At 41.8% G+C, this 21256-nt stretch overlaps 1 protein-coding gene across 1 annotated transcript; it reads right to left on the reverse strand.

The window, feature by feature from the left end:
* Nucleotides 1–360: 360 nt before the first annotated feature.
* Nucleotides 361–19552, reverse strand: SHCBP1 (SHC binding and spindle associated 1). The gene is made up of 13 exons (XM_074586869.1): nucleotides 19421–19552; nucleotides 16991–17161; nucleotides 16269–16384; nucleotides 15110–15318; nucleotides 13942–14034; nucleotides 11094–11327; nucleotides 10824–10992; nucleotides 9431–9551; nucleotides 6341–6472; nucleotides 5287–5405; nucleotides 4440–4526; nucleotides 3948–4089; nucleotides 361–975 (listed from the first exon to the last, which is right to left on the reverse strand). Exons 1-13 carry the CDS (start codon nucleotides 19539–19541, stop codon nucleotides 656–658), a joined length of 2034 nt encoding a protein of 677 aa, XP_074442970.1. The 5' UTR covers nucleotides 19542–19552; the 3' UTR covers nucleotides 361–655.
* Nucleotides 19553–21256: the final 1704 nt, after the last annotated feature.

The following is a 21256-nucleotide window of genomic DNA, read 5'->3' on the forward strand; positions in this document are numbered from 1 at the left end:
ATGTGCACTGGTAGCTGTTGGAAGTAAACAGCCGGGCACAGAAAGACAAAGAAAGCTGAATGATGCTACCCTTCCAAATGCTAAGTTTTCTAGAAAATGCTTCAAGTAGGAAAAATGGCAGCCAACCACTACATTCCTAAGGAAGAGCATTTGACTAGCTTCTGTTCAATGTAAAAAATTAAGAAGTATGACAATCTTTTATAGGAGTCAGATGCAGACTAATGACACTTTAAAAAAATATGGAGGAAGATATACCACTAATTGCTGCACATTTGTTGTTCACTTTTCCATGAAGAGCCCTATCTGCCATTTTCTTTCTTTGAAGAAATTTTTTTTTTTTTTTTTTTTTTTTTTTTTTTACACCATGAGAAGTTAAATAAATACACTTAAAAAATTCATCAGAGAGCTAGCAAAGAAGCAGCATGTGGATTAGCAGAATACATGCACAGTCTCCATGCTACAGTTCTGTTTTCCAGCATGTTATCCATACTTGCAGCAAGGAAGCAAAGTTTCCAGATGCAATATATATATACTATTAATAAATATTTGTCACATCTTGGTAAGATTACGGAAGGCTAATGGAACAGTGAAAGTAGCAGTGAAAATAATAGCTTGTGCAAATGCCTTATTGCAATGCCATTAGGAGTCAAGACAGTCAGAAAAGGAAGGTACCAAAGCTTCCTTTCCCATTCCATTTGAACTGATTGCCCACAATAGAAACAAACATTTCCTGTGACATTAAGTTGTCATCAGCTTCTGTGATTCCCAGTTCACTCAGTCTTTTCTTGTGCATCTGGCTCTTTTTCGCAGAAGTAGCTCCGAGTTCATTTGTAATTTCATAATTGCCTTCAGTTTGTTCAGAAATCCCAGCTTGCTCATAAAGGTCCAACTCATCAGTTACACATTCAGGTACTTCTTGCCTGAAGCCCCCTGCACAGGCTGTCCCATCACCTGCCCGGGTAGGCTGTATGTACCCTAAGTTGGGAAACAATAAGGATGTCATCAACAATCACACAAAGCAGCCAAATAATTTTAAATGCCTGAAATGAAATTTTCTTCAGTCTTAACATTTTCAGCTCATCCCACTCACTTTTTGGATAACTACTTAGTAATAGCCAAGTATGCCAAATACACTGTAAGATGCTTAAGGAAAAGGTTTCTTCTTGAGATGACTTCAAGTTGCCAAGTGATAATGATATTAGAGAACACTAGAGTGGGTTCACACATTGAACTTCCTAATTGTTCTTCTTGAATAAGACATAATGTGAGAAATACAGTTGTCACATTTTATTTACTGCAGAGAAAAAAATTCTGTACTGGGAGCATGTCTCAGCTCTAATGCCCAAAAGAAAAAATGAGCAGAGAATTATCATCAACCAGAAAAGCTGTACGAGAAGCCATATCCGCTTTCTTGCTGATCATAGAATCTTCATGGTTGGAAAGGACCTTTGAGATCATTGAGTCCAACCATACACACACAAAAAAAACCCTACAATCTCTGCCACTAGAGCATGCCCTGAAGTGCCAAATCTACACGTTTCTTAAATACCTCTAGGGATGGTGACTCAACCACCTCCCTGGGCAGGCTGTTCCAGTGCCTGACCACTCTTTCAGTAAAGTAATTCTTCCTTATCTCTAATCTAAACCTCCCCTGCTGCAAATTCAGACCATTTCCTCTGGTCCTGTCATTCACCTGGGAGAAGAGGCCAACACCCACCTCTCTCCAACCTCCTTTCAGGTAGATGTAGAGGGCAATGAGGTCTCCCCTCAGCCTCCTCTTCTCCAAACTAAACACGCCCAGCTCCCTCAGCCTCTCCTCATAAGACTTGGTCTCCAGACCCCTCACCAGCCTGGTAGCTCTCCTCTGGACACGCTCCAGCACTTCAATGTCCCTCTTGTACAGAGGGGCCCAGAACTGAACACAGTACTCGAGGGGAGGCCTCAACAGTGCCGAGTACAGAGGCATGATCACTTCCCTGCTCCTGCTGGCCACGCTATTCCTGATACGAGCCAGAATGCTGTTGGCCTTCTTGGTCACCTGGGCACACTGCTGGCTCATGTTAAGCTGGCCGTCCACCAGCACGCCCAGGTCCTTTTCTGCTGGGCAGCTTTCCAGCCACTCTGCCCCAAGCCTGTAGCGTTGCTTGGGGTTGTTGTGACCAAAATGCAGGACCCGGCACTTGGCCTTATTAAACCTCATACAGTTGGCCTTGGCCCATCGATCCAGCCTGTCCAGGTCCCTCTGTAGAGCCTTCCTACCCTCAAGCAGATCAACTCTCCCACCTAGCTCGGTGTCATCTGCAAACTTACTGAGGGTGCACTCAGTCCCCTCGTCCAGATCATTGATAAAGATATTAAACAAAACTGGCCCCAAAACTGAGCCCTGAGGGACACCGCTGGTGACCGGCCGCCAAGAAAGTTTCACCCCATTAATCACAACTCCCTGGGCACGGCCATCCAGCCAGTTTTTAACCCAGCAAAGAGTACATTTGTCTATGCCATGATTCGCCAGCTTCTCCAGGAGAATGCTGTGGGGGACGGTGTCAAAGGCCTTACCAAAGTCCAGATAGACAATGTCCACAGCCTTCCCCGTGTCCAGAACCCCAGGGGTCACATGGTCATAGAAAGAGATCAGGTTCGTTAAGCAGGACCTCCCTTTCCTAAACCCATGCTGGCTGGCCGTGATCCCTTGGCTGCCCTGCACTTGCCGTGAGAGCTCACTCAAGATGATCCTCTCCATGATCTTTCCTGGTACCGAGGTCAGCCTGATAGGCCTATAGTTCCCCGGAAACTCCTTCCGACCCTTCTTGTAGATGGGCGCCACATTAGCCACCCTCCAGTCATCTGGTACCTCCCCTGTTGACCAGGATTGTTGACAAATGATGGAGAGAGGCTTAGTGAGCTCTCCCGCCAGCTCCCTGAGTACTCTTGGGTGAATCCCATCCGGCCCCATAGACTTATGTGTGTCTAGGTGCAGAAGCAGATCACTAACTACTTCCTCCTGGATTATGGGTGGGTTGTTCTGCTCTCCATCCTTATCTTCCAGCTCAGGAGGCTGAACACCCTGGGGATAGCTAGTCTGACTATTGAAGACAGAGGCAAAGAAGTATCTCAGCCTTCTCCTTGTCCTTGGTTGCAACTTCCCCCCCTGCATCCAGTAAGGGATGGAGATTCTCCCTGACTCTCTTTTTGTTGATGTATTTATAAAAACTTTTTTTGTTGTCCTTTATGTTAGTGGCCAAGTTGAACTCCAGCTGGGCTTTTGCCTTCCTAATTTTCTCTCTGTATAACCTAATGAGATCTCTGTACTCCTCCTGAGTTGCCTGTCCCTTCTTCCAAAGGTGGTAAACCCTCCTTTTATTCCTAAGTCCCATCAAAAGCTCCTTGTTCATCCAGGCTGGCCATTTTCCCTGCCCTTTAATCTTGCGACACCTGGGGACAGCCTGCTCCTGGGCCTTTAAGATTTCCCTCTTGAAGAGCATCCAAGCCCTCCTGCTCCCCTTTGCTCTTCAAGACTATCTCTCAAGGGACTCTCTCAACCAGTGCTCTGAACAGGCCAAAGTCCGCCCTCCGGAAGTCCAAGGTGGAGGTTTTGCTAACCCCACTCCTTACATCACTATGAATTGAATTGATCACTCTTTTTTCCTGTATGACCCAAGGAGGCCAGTCATACAGGCTTAGTAGGGAGCACAGATCAGGTACGTAAGGACTTTACAATGGAAGCACACGCACACCATGAAGCACAGACAATCACAGTATTTCTCTGCAGCAAGTTCATCCTTTAGGAAATTCCAGTGTTCTGAGAGTTACGAAAATTTATTTCAGCTAAATCAATCTAGGCATTATTAGAAAAATTTAAGAGACTTGATTATGAGTTATGCAATCCAAAAACCTGGGTATACTAGATGTACGAGTTCTAGGACTTTCTTCTAGGAAGACAAAAATACCTTTTGTTATGTCTGCTGAAGCATCCTTTACATCAGAGGGCATTGTTGGTCTAACCAGAACCACACCATATCCTTCATTATTATGGATCACATTATTGACCATGGTGATCTTGGGAATGTCGTAATGTTCATCTAAGAAGTTCTAGATCAAAGAAACAGAAGCCCAACGTGTTATGTCCAGCTAAAGGGATGCAAAATATTCAGTTTTAGGTAGAATGAGTTCTATACATTGGCTAGAATTTTATTATATGCCTATACAAGTGACATTGCAAAAGGCATTTTCTTTCTGGCAGATAGGAAACAAAACAAATATACTGCTTTGGTGGACCAACCCAAGGAAAACAAGTACCATTATTATCATCATCATATGTGACATAGAAGAGTTCTACCATAAGGCAATAAGGTTATAAGCCAATCTAAACGCAAGTTATTTGCATTAATTCCAGCAGCTATAAGTTTTTGAAAAACAAGTACATTCTGCCTTGAACTGACCTTTATAAGTATTCCCTCTTTGCAGTGGTGTATGCCATTGTCTAACAGGGTGCACGTACTACCTGGATATATTTCCACACCAGCACCCTACAAGATAAAATTGATAGCAGTTCACAAACTGTTCGGACACATTTCCAATTTAACTTGACAAGTCCATTGCAGATCTTTGTGTTCATCTACCAGTTTGCACAACACAAAATTATTGTACCACTTCAGCTTCATGGCTTTGTTAACCAACTTAAGCAGCAATACTCAAGGTTGAGGCCCCATGGATAATATTATTGCCAGCAGTCCATAAAAGCTCTGGTAAAGAGTAATTGTAAAGCCTTGCATTACTTTCTTCTTCTTTAGTCATCCACCCCAACGCTCAAAGCCCCATCATTCTTTGACATGTCCTAATCAGAGTTCAAATCTGTGTTCATCATCCTTCTGTAAGAATCAATGGACAAGGCATTCAAAAAGGGCATTTCATTTGCAGAAAAAAATGCAAGGTTTAATGAGAAAATTATTTATGAGCAGAGAAAACAAAATCACTTTAAACGTATTGCAGGACATGAATCAGTCCAGCAATACAGCAATGATTATTCCACAGATGCCCCCTGTTACTACATTATTTTCATATCATTGCACACAAATCAGCATGAGACACTTCACTAGATACTATTGGAGGCTACAAGCCCCTGGGACAAATCTTTTTAGCTCAGTAACATGTAACTGTCCAAAATGAATTTGTAAAGGTTCTCTCATGAGCAACAGAAGTCACCCCCTTAGTGACCGTTATTACCTCTAAGCAGAAACCTTTATTTTAATTTAGCAAAATAAGCCAGACTTAAGAGTTTGTTTGTACCTTGGCACCATACAGATCTGAGTGTTTCATTACTAGCTCAGCTGATGTTCGTACTGTTATGCCTGTAGTTTCACATTGTAACACACAATTCTCCAAGGTGGTTTTCCCATGATGGACATCTACATACACGGAAAACAAATATTGTTAAATGAACCACTTATACAAAGGCAAAGCTCTCCTACAGATAGATGGGCTTATAACATTTTAGCAGTGTGATAAAATTACTGTTTTAATTTTATCCTCTACAAGTTGATTTTACTGCTTTGCTTGTGCATGGTTCAAACACATGCTATTTTTCGAGTATAAGCAGGAACACTGCTGCAAGGGGACACTACTCAAAGATTTGTCTTAGAGGTTTTTTGGCTTTTTTATTTTTTGAAAGTGACAGCAACTATTCTTTTCATTAAATTCCTAAGAGACTTTTGAATTAATAACATATCAAATACATGTATATAGGTATTAATAAACATTTTTACATGTTTAAAACCAAATGTCTGTTGAGGCAAAGTATTAATTAGCACCTTCTGCAAAGACAGAAAGCCAGGGCCAGTAAGCTCATTGGATACAATTTAGGATTATTTGAGCCTCAGTTTGAATGTGCTATCAACAAAGTTCTACCCTACTTCTACAGCCCGTGCCGTTCCTCAATGGAGAGCTGGCTGGGTTCAGGTGCAGCTGAATATCACCGTGGAGGTTCTTTTGTGGTAAGAGGAATTATTTCCTTTTCCAGGCAGCCTGACATAGGCTGTGCAGATGCTCGAGTAAGGTTGCCTTAACATCATAAAAATGATCAAGTCAAATGATCTTATCCAAGTATAAGAAAAAAACACGATAGCCAAGATAGCTTGAAAATACAAAGAGTAGAAGTTATTTTGATGTCCACATTATAAGCAAGTTAAAAAAAAAAAAAAGGGGAAGCCTTGATATTTATACCTGCAGGGCTCCTCTTTACAGTATTTTGTTAAAACTAGTAAACTAACACTGGGTGCCAGGTTTAATTCTAATAGTAAATTATGAAAGATTAACAAAAAGGTCAAGATGCTTTTATACTTACTTAAAATCCCCTCCACAGCATCGTGTTGCACTAACTTCAAACTGGAGATCCTTATATTGGCTCCTGTACAGTCAACAAAGTTGTCTCCTTTCCCTCGTTTTTCTATCACAATATCATCTGGCAGGCCATAGCCTTAAAGCAGAGGTGAAAGATGCAAGTTTGGTGAATAACTGGTCGCAGTCAGATGCTCAGCACATAACAGACATTTAAATTAAATAAGGAGGTTTAAAACCTGAGGTCTAATATCATGAATAGGATTTTCCACCAAGTTGCCAGGCTACACCTTACATCCCCTCTATACCAAGGTACTAGCACTCAAAACCAAACTCAAAAGATATGTTACTTGAATGACACACAATAAAACGAAAAGTTGAACAAAAGGATAACTGAGCTCACATTTGCCAAGGCCAAAGTTCTCACACCCAAAAGTTACAACAGAGCAGGGAGATGTGGTAACCAAGGGCACACAGGCACCTACAGTATGCTTTCAAAGTACAGAAGTTCCCTAGAGCAGGCAGAGGTTCCAAAGAGCATGGAGGAAAAAGCAGTCACCACCACAATACAAGGAAGCAAGTGCACAGGACTTGATGTTGTTGGTAAGCTTCACTCAACTTCCCAATTTAAATGAAACTTGGGTCAAAATTTAATGTTCCTGTGTTACACGAGCTTCCAGATTAAAAAGAAACTTTCACAAGCGTATGCCAACATTGATTTACTAAGCCATCCACAGCTGTCAGCATTCAACCACTTACAGGGAAATTTATGAGCATGTAAAGCTTTTATTGCTTGTCACTGACAAGAATCATGACAAGGAAAGCAATAATGCAACGTCTATTGAAGCAGCATGAGTCCTATCATTTTCTGAAGGCACACACAAACTCAGATAAGAAGTGCCTGAGCAGGAGGCTAGCTTTTAGCCAAGTGCATAAATAAATACTGTAATGTGAAAGTAGAAAGGTTAAAAAAAAGAGGACATTGAACAAGAGTTGCCAGAAAGTTTAAAGACAGCAGATTTAATGCAAAGTTAAGCCATTGATACTATACTATCTAGAAATCTCTTCCCACTGCTACTGATTTATGGTTACCCCTGGGGAGGAGGTGGCATGGGGCAGTTTACTTCCAGTATGTAAAAAGAGAGCACCACAAGACAGCAAATGGCAGATCTAGTTTAACTTCACTAGAGAAAGAGGTTATTATCCAAGGCAAGAATTTTAGGAATAATTGTCCTAAAGACTACCTGCAATTTTTCTAACCGTGCCTTTAGCTTGATCTACACTCACCTCTGAAGCTGCAGCCCTACTAATAAGGAGGAATCAGGTGACAAGACAAGTAATACAGAAGGAAGGATTCACCTGCTGTCAAGTGGTGTTTAATACACAACATGGTCATGCTATAAGCTCTGCCTGTAAGCTAAGTGACTCCACAGGAGCTAAAGGCAACTGTCATCCAGTAACACTGATCACAGGAACTAGATGGGCTGACGCTACAGGTTTCCATCCAGCTTGAACAACTGCTGTACAAGCAGAAGGGAAGTTCTTAGGTGCCTTTACTACACATTTTTGTCAAGTGTTAAAGTTATCCTTACCACGATTTTCTGCAGCTGCTACTGCTTTAACCATATTTATTTCTTTTAAGTTTTTATTTATCCCCAACTTACTAATCCTCATACTTTCAACCATAGTACTGACTTGCACAGTGGCTAGAAAAAAATAAAAGCTCTACTAAGCAAAGTGTCACTATATCTTTGGTGAGTCACCCCTTCACCCCAAGAAAGACACCAAAATGTCCATCCGCTCAGATTAGTGCCAGTAAAATTTTTCTTGATACTCCTACTTCAAATGTTTTTGGCTGTTACCATTACTATAAGAACTTCTCTAATATGAGTCCATATAAGAGGATTAAATACCCTGACACGTATTTATTATTCAGAGTGGTTAGTACTAAAGATAGATATTCATATGCCTTGGTCCTTAAAATAGAGCAGCTCATTCTTTAATATGTGTGCTGTTTCACCATTTGTATTACTGTTTCCTCAAAGCTAGGAAAGCAATCGTCATAAATACCACCCTATAGAATTTTAGAACAATGCTATTTTTGCAGATAAATAAAGCACTTTATTGAGGTCCTTTATCCTGCAGGTGCATCGTCTATCAGCATGTATATCTATATAAATCAAACATACACAAGGGAAAGGTGAGAAAGTAACACTAGAGAAGGACAAGAAAAATAATGTCCAGAACAGCAGGAAATTAAACTCCCAGCCTTTTTCCCATTAAGAAGCTTTGACAAGATAAAAGTGCAGCTAAATAAGTATCTGAACAGCTGCACATGCCCCAGTGATGTACAAACTATTACATTGCAACAGAGTGTGCATGCCTAAAGCAGAGGAATTACACTGAGAAATGAAGAATTAGGAGGAAGCGATAGCAACATATCCTAGACAAGGCAGAAGAATTTCAAACAAACGTTTTGCAAGAAAAATGGAATCCACATATGCTGTGACTGTTTCTGCAGAATAAATACACATATTAAATCAACAGCTCCATCCTCTACCCATGCCCTTCCCATAATGCAGATTCACGTTGGCAGCACCCCCCCCCCCCTTCACTGACATGCAATAAGTGCTATAAACTAAGTTCTAACAGCACTTGGTTCTTTCAATCTGTATTCACCAGTGCTGTACTGGCAATGACTCTCACAGTATACCTCTGAAACAGATTAAGACATGTAAAGAAGAATAAGGACAACTCTCAAGTACTCTTAAGTTAATGGTTCTAAAAACTGAAACCTCTCAGAATGACTTTTGTGCTTCCTAGATTTAAAAAAAAAAAATTAACAAGTCCCTCATGTTTCTGTTGAGTCCTCTCTGTTATATAGATAACCAGGATTTATCCAGACAAATAGTTAGCAGAAATGATGAATTTACCATTTATCAGTAAAATCTGCAGTTTATTTGCAGAAGCAGGAACACTGAAGAAAAAAAGCAAATGCTCCTGCCAAACTCCACAAGAAGTAAATCCTTATGCAGAGCTAGTTTAAGACACTCAGTTTACTTTGTTTTAAGGACCTTTATGCTAGCAAACCTTCTACCTTCTAGTTCAACTGAATCAGCAATGCAGAACACGCCATCTACAACATAATGACCAGGACAGATGATGACTGTGTCTCCTTCATAACAGGCATTTACAGCTGCCAGTGGATCATTATGAAACTGTAAAAGACAAACAATAAAATCAGCTCCTGAAGAATGCTATAAAAATGGATGCGTTTATGCCCTTAAAGCTTGCTTTTCAATTAAATGGTGATGCTTCTGCTTAAAAGAAACCCTTCTTAATGGCACTTGTAATACGTAATTTCTACTTTGAATTTAAGAATCGTAGCACACACTGGACAAAAACAGCCTTAAAACATTCCTTTGATGTTTATGTCATGTCCATTCCCTCATGAGAAAACTGGGGCAGAGAGACAGATTGAAGAGCATATGCACCAGAAAGCAAACCTCAATATGGCCTTGGTTACAGGCCAACATTTGAATTGTGCCTGAAGTGACTTGCCATGATTTACTGAAGAAATAGATGACAGAAGGTAAAGAAAATAAAAACTACAAACAACTCGGCAACTAGATTTGAGCTGGTCTGAACACTGACATAACCCTTTGCTCCTGGTGCAAGTCACCCCAAGATAGAGTTCAGATATTACAGCGGCAAATGTGGGGTCCACATGGTCCTTTTACTTGCCCAAAGAAGGCAGGCTGATATCCTTCACAAATATTACTGTGGGATTCTGTATTGAAGGATAACAAATAGTAGAGAAAAATTGCACATTTATTGCTTCCCATCAAATTCAAGGGTAAGCATAGTGAGAGCGTTTTTCAATTGCCAAGTCAGAAAATCTGATTTATAGCCCAAAAGTTAATCCAGGACCTTCCCCTGTGGCTCCATTTTTCCCATCTGTAATTCATGAACTTGATCAGAATACAGCAAGCAATTTCATTTGAGCTCAAGGAATCCAGACTGTTCTTAACTGCTGAAGTGGTAAGCCTTGTCTGAATTCACTAAAACTAAACGTAACTGCTCCAAAATAAATATATCTCCTACACAGAACTAAAACAACAGAATGACATTTCCTTCTTCAAACTCTAGATCATTATCAGTAGCATCAAAAGACACAGGTACTTCAAAACTAAATATAAGTACTTTACCACGTTTCATTATAGAATTGTTACGGAAGGTTTATCTCATTATTTCCTACACACAGGAAGGAAACTGCTTGTATGGATTACTCAGCAGACACGAATGAATTAAATTATTTATATCATCCAGTCTTACCTACTATTGTTTAAATTACAGTGCTTTTTTTAGACTGACAAAAAATAACACTCTGCAAATGTAGCATTTTGCACATGATAAATTAACTTAGGTCTTCCACGGTGTTTCTTGAGGAGAAAAAAGTATTAGTAGACAGACAATTCCTGTTACTGTACCTGTATTTCTAGCTCTTCACCACAAGATTCAGGGCAAAGTTTGTCCCTTATCAATGACTGCAGCAGACTTGCCATCAAGCTTGAGGATACAACGTGAGTGATCTTGGTACCCTTTGGTCTCTGTCCTTTAGCTTGGAGACCACTGTATTTTTGGTAACCAAACACATACCTAAAACAAGGGCAACAAAGTCATCAGTTCTTTCTTCAGTAAAGAACGTCCATGCGTAGTTTCACATATGGCCCTCCTCCTTGCACAAACCCACCAAGTACCTCAGCAGAGGATTCTCAATTAGTTTTAGTTTTTGTTTTAAGTGTTCTATTTTCTCATACAATTTCAGTCCTTCCACCATGGAGACATTTTCTACTTCTGAGTCTGAATCACTGCTTGGTATGCTGTTCCTCACATTCAAAAACTTCCTGTAAAGCTCTTCACATTGAGACAACAAGTTCTGGTAATCAGCTACAAGCCCAGAAGGCACACGGTGTTCAAGGATGTCATAATGCCTGCAATTCAGAGCAAGAGGTCAGTGTCTTTCCCATTTACAATTTTGAAATATCAAATACAAACCCCAGCAGAACCTGAGGAGTTCTGCATCGGTACTTCAGTCAAGATTTTCTGCAGTCTATATTAACACTGCTCGATTTTTTTGAAAGCAGCAAAACTAAAAATCTGAAGAGACACAAACATATTACTTTCTAAATAGTTGCCCATCCACCTTGAAAGGTTATACACAATTATCAGAAACTCATTCTAAAACAAAGGCATAAGCACAGCTATAAAAATTGGTAAGAATTTAGATGGTAATTAGATATAAAAATTAGCCTATTTTTAAGTATTTATTAGAAAAACTGAGAAAATCCTGTCTGAAAAAGAAGAGAAATTCTGTCTGAAAAAGAAAAGAAAATCCTATAATGTGAAGTGTCTATTAACAACAATCTGAAAAACTACCTGGACAAAACCACAGCATGAATAAGAAAGAATCATTATCAGCACCAGATGAAGATGTGAAAGCATTGCATAGTAACTTTTTCACCATCCCAAGAGTATCCTCTACAAATTAAATTGCAGGCCAGAAAATGCCAGTTGCATTGCCAAAGTCAGAAAAATGAGGACATCTGCCAGCTAGACGGTGCCAAGCACTCCAGGGCCAATCATGTAAGACCAATCATGGTCACTACAAAAAAGCTGGACAGCAATTAATGATACAAATAAAACAAGATTTAATTATCTCGCACCATTTTTGTAGGGAACCAGTGGAACACAGTATAAATAGCTCTATTCAAGAGGCTACATGAAATAAGGGCAAAGATGTTCCCTCAACTTTCAGAAGTTCTTTAAAAGGTGCACTTAAAGCATGCTGCAAAGAGCAAAAATATCTGTCGTCAGAGCAGTCACTGTCTATGCAGTTCTGATAAACAGGGTGTACAGAAACCCTAAAAACCTCACAAAATTTTGGCAATGGGGTTATCAGAGGCAACAGAGTAAGTCAATGCAGCATGATTAACAGCAGAAGAATTTATAGCAATATAAAATATTTGAAGGAAACTGAAGGTTGGATGTAATTTGGCCCCGAAATGTATACTCTACATTTTAGAGCTGATCACTATGAAAATGCATAAACCTAACTTGTTTTTTCAAGCTTTAGTTAAACAGTTCATACAGCTTTATTTGCCTCAGAAGACTAGTGCAACCTATAAAGATACTGTCTGTTCTCATTAAAACAGTGCACAGAAGAGACCTGGAAAGTTTAAAGCATCATATGTTTCCATGCATTGAAGATTAATGTTTTTTCTGAGCTGACACATCTGTGCTTAGATCACAACAGTGGATAGCGCCTACATCAGTGTAGCTTAGAGGACAGGCTTTGTATCAAGCATGGTATGGGAGAATAAGAAAGGATAACATTTACTTTTCTGCTTGAAGACATTGTTTAAGTATTTTGGATTCTTGCTAAAATGGCTGTAAGGCCATGCACAGTGTTAAAAAAAAATAATAAAAACATTATCCCATGGCACATCGTTGTGTTCTGGTTTCATTCCATGCAAAATCTCAGTAAGGCTCCAAAAACTCAACAGAAGAGCCATTTTCCGGAGCCTACAAGTACATACACTTGGGAAACACATACAGTTTCCATATATAACACTTCCTCCTTATTTGCATGAAAATACAGGCATATCAGAGTCCTCAAATGTCACATTGTGTCCTATTTGAACAAGAGGCTCACAGCCTCCTTTATAGTGTGGGTAGCGATACTAATTTTCTTTGTAAAATACATGCTATATGCTGTATTCTAGCCCATGTAATACTGTATTCTAAATAGCTTCACAGGGTAGGTTATAAATATTCACTGATGTAGTTCCCCAGCATCATAGCAGTATCAAACCTGGATCTGAATGACACAGAAAATTCCAGATACTCATGATGCTAAGTTATAGCAAATAAAGAAAAGGAATTGAAAAGTAACTCTCATGAAAGACATAACGAACAGATACTGCATCAACTCCCAGAGGAAAACCTACAGCAAAAAACACTTTCCTATTATTCATTCCAGGTAAATTTTATCGTGTGCTTTGGTTGTTTAGCATCCTCAAAAATATAACCACATTGTGTCCTTGCGCAACGCTTCAGTTTCATATGGCAGGACAGCATTTAAATCCACCTTCCTTCAGAAAACTTAATGCAAACTAATCCCACTAGGGAAAGAAATACCCACATTCTTCCTTCAGCATGACCAATTTACAAGTTTTTGTTTACATTCAGTTCCATTCTGATTCTTATTCTATGCCCAGAGGTATCAGAGCATCCCATAGTAACTTTAATTAGGATTGCAATTCCTACACCTGCTATTTGAAGAAGGCTATAGCTGGATTTGGAGCGCCATCTGATGGAAGGTCAAGGATTAGAGGGAAAAACTGAGGGTTCAGAAATCAAGTGGCAACCTCAGTTGCCCTGTCTGTCCTTACAAAATTTTGAGCATCAGACAGTGAATGCTGCCAGAACAAACTTCCTTTGATTTACTAGTGAACAGTTTTCTTTGAAATCTATTTGTCTGTCACTATTCTCACATAACCCTTTCCTGTGTCTGCACCCTGATAATATCAAAGGTGTTGCACTTACAATCTCAGTCGAGGCTCAACACATCGCACAAAGTAATCAAAATCATCCTCCTCCTCCTCGTCCCAGGTCCTCCAAATGCACTGGTAGAAGAACCTTTGGAAGCAAAGCAAGCATTTAAACACACAAAGGAGACCACATTTATCTGAGCAGAGACAACAGCACTGGAAACACAAATGTAATCAATTTGAGAATTCATCTCAAAGCACCACCTCTCTCCAATTCCATGTTACTATCTTGTAAACTATTTAGTATACGCAGAAGTTATCTTTCTTGTCTGTTGTTCAACTGCATAAAGAATTTTATTTTTTTAAGTTCAAAGTTCGTAACAGCCTGAGTCCCACTGCAGCTAATAGTTGGATTTGAAAACAAGACTTACACCCAAGATCCTGAGACTTTTCAGTTGTTTGGTTTTGGTCAGGCATCCTTCAGCTAAGCTTTCTTTTCCATAACGAATTTGTCACCTCCATCGTTCAAGCTTAGATCTCTACTACTGAGCAATGCTCAACAGTATGAGTGTTTCCTCCTCTTTTCCTCCTGCACCCACCACTTCATAAATACAGCCATTCTCTAGATGGGAAGGTCATTCCTCCTATTTTCACTTTTCATCTAGTCCTACCGCCTATTTGTAGACAGCTTTCAAACAGCATGTAGTACATGAAAGCAAAGGAAATGGAAAAGAGACATGGAGAGAGGATAAAGAAAAAGAAAGTAGTAGTAAGATGTGAACAGACACCTGAAGAAGAAACAGCAAATTTAGGGGAGAAGGCAAAAATGCAGAAAAACAGAAGAATGAGGGGAAAAAGGAAAAATTCCACCAAAATGTCACAGAGAAGAAAGGAAAACTGCACTAGAGCCAGGAAAATGATACAGCCTAAGGAAACATGGGATGGAGAAGAGAGGGAAAGCAACACAGACCCACACAAACACCTTTTGGCACAGAAAGCAGACAGTAAGCTGCAGATAAACATACCTTGTGATTGTGTGATTACTTGTAGCTGCAGAGGATACCACAGGTTTTCTTTGTGACCAGTCTCCTCAGTAATCAGATTTACTTTGGAAAGGCTTGTGGAGCTGCCAGCATGACCACAAGAACTTGGGGCACCACCCTTTGGGTGCTACCAGAGTGCAATTGTTCAAGACAAAAATTAAACCTTGAGCATTTTCTTACCTGACATGCTCTACAGCTAGTGCTGTTTGATCAAACTCTCCCGACTCGTCATACACAACCCACAGCTCCTGCAGTGGTATCTGACGCTCCTTCAGCTCCAAGAGTTCCTGCATGCACTCCAAGGTAAAGGTGCTAACCTGGGACTCACACAGGAAAGGCTCACTGAGTTGCACAACTGCTTTCAGAGCCGAGTACTCCACATCAACAACCTGTTGGAACAAATAGTTCTTACGATTTCTCTAAGCAGAGCCTTAGATATGGCTGAGGAAGGCTAACATGAAATGTGTAAACCAGCAGGCCATACTGCAAGTACCAGTTGACCCACACAAACCAATGCACGTTGCATAGTACAGTGAAGGCAATCCATTCAGCTGAAGTAAAAACCCCAGAATTAAGCTTCTCAGAACCACACATATAGAGCCTTTTCCACATCAAAACTTTGTTCAAATCCCTCATAACACCCCAGCCAGTAAGTTGCTTCCCTGTTCTGGTCTTTTGTTTTTTTAAGAAACAGGCAAAAGCAGTATCCTCAGACTCAGACAAATCAATACCTTACAGTCCTCAGGGACTCCTTTGGGGCTCATTTTTCAAAGTGCCCACAAGACACAAACAATCCAAAGAGGCAGTCTGGGCCACTGAAAACCATTTTGTTACTAACTGGTCGGAAACGCTGAGAGGGTATAAAGTTTTGCCCTTTTCAAATATGTAGTGGAACTCTAAGTGTGGACATCCAAGGTTTTCACAAAGACGTATAAGTTGGACATTGTGAGACCTAGAAGAGGAATATCCCAAAGCAGCAGTACTCAATGTGTCTGTGACAGGAGTATGCAATGCAGAAGAGCACCCACAGTAGCAAAGTGGGTTAGAAGGAAGACTTTTATTGATTAAAAACACTGACAAATGATCAGAGCCTGATATTTGAAAAGACTGTATTACAACAGCCAGCTCTGGAGCAAGTACACCAGTGCACAAGACACACATTGTTTCAGAACAAGACTTCCTTTGAAAGAAATGCCTATTGCTCTAATTGCCAGTGATGACTAGAAATTAAAACTTTACTATCTTCTACCAGCTCATAAACTTCATAGGTAAATGACCTGTTACAGATTTAAATAATATAAATTGGAGACAAATGCCTGAACAACTGCATTCCATTTACCTCAACAAGGACCTCAAACACATTAGTGCGCCAAACTGCCTGCCATCCAGATGGTTCAAGGACCTTCTCCAGGTACTCAGCTGTGAATTCTTTCACCTCAGAAGCTTTGCAGTCAGCTAAAAAGAAATTGAAGACCGTGCATTTATGCAAGAGAAGAAAGAAAAGTCCTCCAGATCATTGGAAAATGGAAGTCACCACAGTTGAAATGTTCCTCTACCACACCTAACGTTGGATTTAATTCTCTTTTGCTCATAACTGCCAGATTTTTGCTGTCTCTCTCAGTACTTAGACAGCTGAAGTGTCATCTGTTTTATGCTTCCCTGGAAGAAGAGATCCAGTATTCAGCCTTCCAGGTACTGAAGATTTCAGTGCCAGCAGGATTAAACAGCTAATCTGTGCCTTATCTTAAACAGTCTTACTACACACAAAAAAGTTCTAGCAATATCAGTTAAAACAACGCACAGAATCTGATATTAGCACCTTTTCCTTTCAATCATTCAGATTCTATTTACTTTTATTAAAACCATTTCCTCCTGGTCCACCAGCTAGAGCAGCTGAGGTTACAGCATAAGTGATTGCAGTACACAACATCTTTTCTAGTCCTCATTATTAAGAGCATCTCACAGTTTAACATGAAATTGACTCCATTTAAACTGGATCATTTAAGCAGACACTACAAGAATCCTGACTACATGTTCCTTTTCTACTAAGAAATTACTTACCCAAAATGTAATCCTGGTAAGCTTTAAATCGCTCATAAAACAAAAGGTGATCGGTGTGAAAAATATCTGGAAAAAGGACATTCCCATCTGGCACAATCCTTCCTAAAGCAGTCCCTGGTTTGTCACGACTGCCATAATCACTACAGGAATCATCATCTTCCTGGAGCAGATCTGGGGAGAGGAGTAGGAACAAAGCAAACCCCACAAACTGTCAGTTCAATTCAATCATCATTCACTCCTCTATTCCCAAAGAATTCCTCTTCAGACCAAGATCTATCATGAACCTGCTTTCTACAACACATCTTAAATTATGCTTGGTCAAGTGACTAACTTGGTCGCTTGCTCTCTTCTTCAGACTATTCACCCTGTGCCAAAAGAGGATCTTCCTCTTTGTTGACACCTGCTCTTAGCTGCAGTTACACGCCAATTTACTTTGTTCTATATGCAAGATCTAAAATGCTTTAAGTAATATATGACCCATTCCTATACATATTATGCCTTGTTAGTATGCTGCCTGCAGCACCCAGACGTGATATCAAGCAATAATTCAAATGATTTTTGAACATGTATAAAAATCAGCTGATCTCGCACACAACTGATACAAAATAATGCACAGAATTACTGTGAGCAAAGAGCAAAATATAAGTAAGAAGTATGATAAAACTGCAGATACTAGTCTCAGCTAAAGATGCATTTTCACAGTTACCCATTCCTTCTCTTATGTCTTTTCCCTGTTCTTTGGTACAAACATTCTTTTTGTATTTTAATAAACTAACGAATAACAAAGTCTCCACACCTGAAGGCTCCATGGAAATTCCAAGCAACATATTTACATAGAAGGAACACAGCGTTGTAATTTTTAGCCCACTTAAATAGGCATTGGCTGATTCTTTACTTTGAAGGGCTCGATGCAATGATAGCAGCCCTTTAGAAATCTTCAAAAAAGTGCCTCCACTTGTGTTTTCACTACAAACTCAGTCACTGTTGGGTTTAGAGTGCCTCACAGGCCTGGTCCTCCATAAGTTCAGAAAATATTAGAGACATCTGCAGTAAACCAAGGGTGCTGATTTGGGTCTTCCCTCACCCCCTCTTCATTAATGTAACAGTTCAAGACACCCTCATAGTCCCTAACCTAATTCTTTAATAATCCATAGGCCTCTGCGTTTTCATTAGGCTCTAGTCTGACCTTTACTAAAAATAAAATAAAATAAAATAAAATCACATTCTATTTCTAACACAAGAAAGCTAGCAGTTTTGACCTCAACTTTGCTAACTTTCTTACACATCTGGGGCCAAACTCAATCAACAAAACTAAAGTCAGCACCAGTGTATGAGCCAATTACAAGTGCTTAACCAACACAATTTTTCTTTGTAGCAGAACCACTGTAATATCATGTAAATAAATAAAATGAAAAGGTGATTTTAATCATCAAGTATGATTTATGAAATATTTGAAAATATTCCTGTAAAACCATAGTTCTGTTATATGCATGCTGTAAATAAGGTATTTTTTTTCCCTACACACCCATAATCAAATCCAGCAACTATGACAGCAGTACCCTTTACAAGCATACCATGAATTCCAAAGCACAGCATACACCCAGAATAAGCCATTTAATTTAGCTTGCTCTTTGTTTATAAACTGCAAGCCTATAAACACATATCAATAGTGACCTGGCACTGAGCAATGACACTCAGTAGATACTAAAAGCACCAATATTGCGCTACTAAGGCAGAGGGCAGGGGAGTCACTTCCAGGAAAGCATTTTTTCCTCTGTCAGTATCGCAAACACATACATGTTCCTGAACGCAGATTTAGACGTCTGCCGTATGCGCCCGAGACACACACGGTAAGATCATAATCAAAAGGGGAAAAGAAATAAATTGCTTTACTGTGTTTATTTCCAAAGACACCCCTACGTCCCCTCGCAGGGCACGATTTCTAGCCCGGTGCCAGCCCCGCGCGCCAGCAGCTTTACGAACCGGTTCGGCCCCGGGCACCGCAGCCTCCGCGCCAGCGCCTGCACGGCGGCGGAGTGGGTACAGGAAACGTTTTCCCCGTAAGGGCGGCCAAGCAGCAGTACAGGCTGCCCAGAGAGGCCGTGCTATCTCTGTCCGTGGAGGTATTCGAGCCCCGGCCGGAGCCGCTCCGAGCAGCCTGGTCTGATCTCACATCCCCTCACCCCGCAGCCTCCAGCGTGGGGGCTGGAGCCGGGCTCCAGCCGGGCAAACCGCGCGTCCCTGCCTGCACTGCCCTAGACCAGGGCGGATGGTGCCAGCGGACTTTCCGCGGCGGGACGGCCCCGCGCTGGCCCCTCAACGCCTCCCCGGCCGGGCAGGCGGGGAAGCGGGCAGCGGCAGAACCGGGCCGTAGGTGGCTCCGCATCACCCCTCCCCATGGGGCGGCCGCCCGGGACAGGCAACCCCTACCTGGCTTCGCCTCCTCGGCGCGCTCCTGCGAGCCAGCGCTGCCCACGGCCGGCAGCGGAGCCAGGCCTTCACCCCGCGGCCCCTCCGCCTCAGCGCGCCCCGGTAACGCCGATTCCGCCATTCTACCCGCGCGGCTCCGCCCGCTGCAATTTCAAACTTCCCCGGCAGCTAACCGGCACGGGCACCGCCCGCCCTGATTGGCCAGCGGCGGCCGCGGGCGGGAGCGGCCGCAAGAGGCGGGCGGCGGCGGGGCCGTTGTGCGGCAGTGTCCGCCGGCGCCTCCTCGCGGCTCGGGCTCGGGCTCGGGCTCGGGCTCGGGCTCGGGTCGGGCTCGTAGCGAGGCTGTGGCGCTGCCCCGCCGGGCGTTCCCGTTACCCGGGAAGTGTGACCGGTCCGCTGCCGTTTTGCAGAAGTCTGGCCGGGCTCCCTCTGGAGCGGGGTAGCGGCCGGAACGGTCGGAAACGGAAAAGAATGCGTAAAACCTCCCGCCTGCCGGTCACAGCTCAACCGATAAATCGGGTCTGTTCTTAGTAGACAAAAGCCAGAAGCGCCGGCAGGGACGGGCAGCGCCTCTCCAAAGCAGAGCCGTGTTCCCAACGGTGTTCCTGTCCCTACGGAACGGGGTTTCCGCTGCGCTCTGAGAGAAGGACCAGTCAAGTTCAGTTGGCCAACAAGGCCAGTTCATGGCCGTATAAATGTAAAAAACCCCAAAACAATCCTGCTTTCCCCCAAAAAAACCCCACAACCAACCACCACCAAACCATAATTCACTGAATGACTTCCTCACGTAACTGCAGAAAGACCTGTGTTGCTTTTAGGTCTGATCAGTTGCTACACAACAGGCACCTCATCACAGTTTAAAGGATAAGTCTTTTCCTTCTGAATTTCTCAGTGCTTTCAACTTTGTGTCTCAGCCATCTTAGCACAAGCATCTCTCATTTCTGTCTTGACATCTCCTCAGAATCTGTTTCACAACCCAGCTCTCCTTTTCAGTAGGTTTGTGTTTTGAGCTCTGTTACCACAAATGCCAATAAGGATTAAAGTCAAAATGATGTAAGTACGGTTGAGCTAAGTGGTTGGAATATTAGTGTTCAACTGAGCAGATATTTAGCAAAGACAAGGTGACTGCAGGTCATTACGGGATCTGGGGACAGGCAGGAACTAAAGAAAGAAAAAAAACCCTCAAGATGGTGCAGGAAGCATATGCAGCCCTCTGCACACTGCAGTTCAAAAGCAGCAGAGGACAAGTGTCCTGTGGCAGAAGACAACCAGGCAGATGCGAGGTGGTACAGACTGTGTACCTCTGCTGGGGCTGCAGGTGAGTGTGTGGGACGTGCTCCTGGCAATTCAATCGTTTCAGATCAACACAACACAAAACCTGGGTTTGACCTGTATTAGCACCACAGGCTGTTGGTGTTATCAACAAGTGTAACAGTACACAGTACAAATGTGAAATCAGGAAGCATTCATTTCTCCTCCAAACAATGGCTATTTTTAAATGGGTTTCGAAACAATTGCTTCAAAACATAAATGGCCACGAGGGGGCTGCCTTAGATTCCTAACGACATGATTAAACAGCTGCCAGCTTAGAGTTTCTTCATGTTTACTTTCCAAATATGAATGGCTTTTGCTGCAGCAGCACGATGCCTACAGCAGTTTACACAATCAGGGTAAACCAAGATTCATCCCTACTTTACACGAGTCTGAGTTGCTGTAGGTCCATCATAACCCCAGAAGAAAAGAGAGTATCTTAGTCCCTGAGACTTTTCTGCAGTACGCTATCAGAATTTAACCATTATACTGGGCATGCACGTTTAACCATACTCATATAGTTTT

The sequence above is a fragment of the Larus michahellis genome, chromosome 4 (assembly GCF_964199755.1).
Source record: "Larus michahellis chromosome 4, bLarMic1.1, whole genome shotgun sequence".
Lineage (NCBI taxonomy): Eukaryota > Metazoa > Chordata > Aves > Charadriiformes > Laridae > Larus > Larus michahellis.

Coding starts and splice junctions, on each gene's coding strand:
- SHCBP1 (XM_074586869.1), bottom strand. CDS start 19,541: ATGGCGGAATCGGCGTTACCGGGGCGCGCTGAGGCGGAGGGGCCGCGG. Junction 17,162..19,420: donor CGCCGAGGAGGCGAAGCCAG/GTAGGGGTTGCC, acceptor TCCTCTCCCCAG/ATCTGCTCCAGGAAGATGAT. Junction 976..3,947: donor TTCAGCAGACATAACAAAAG/GTATTTTTGTCT, acceptor TTCCCAACTTAG/GGTACATACAGCCTACCCGG.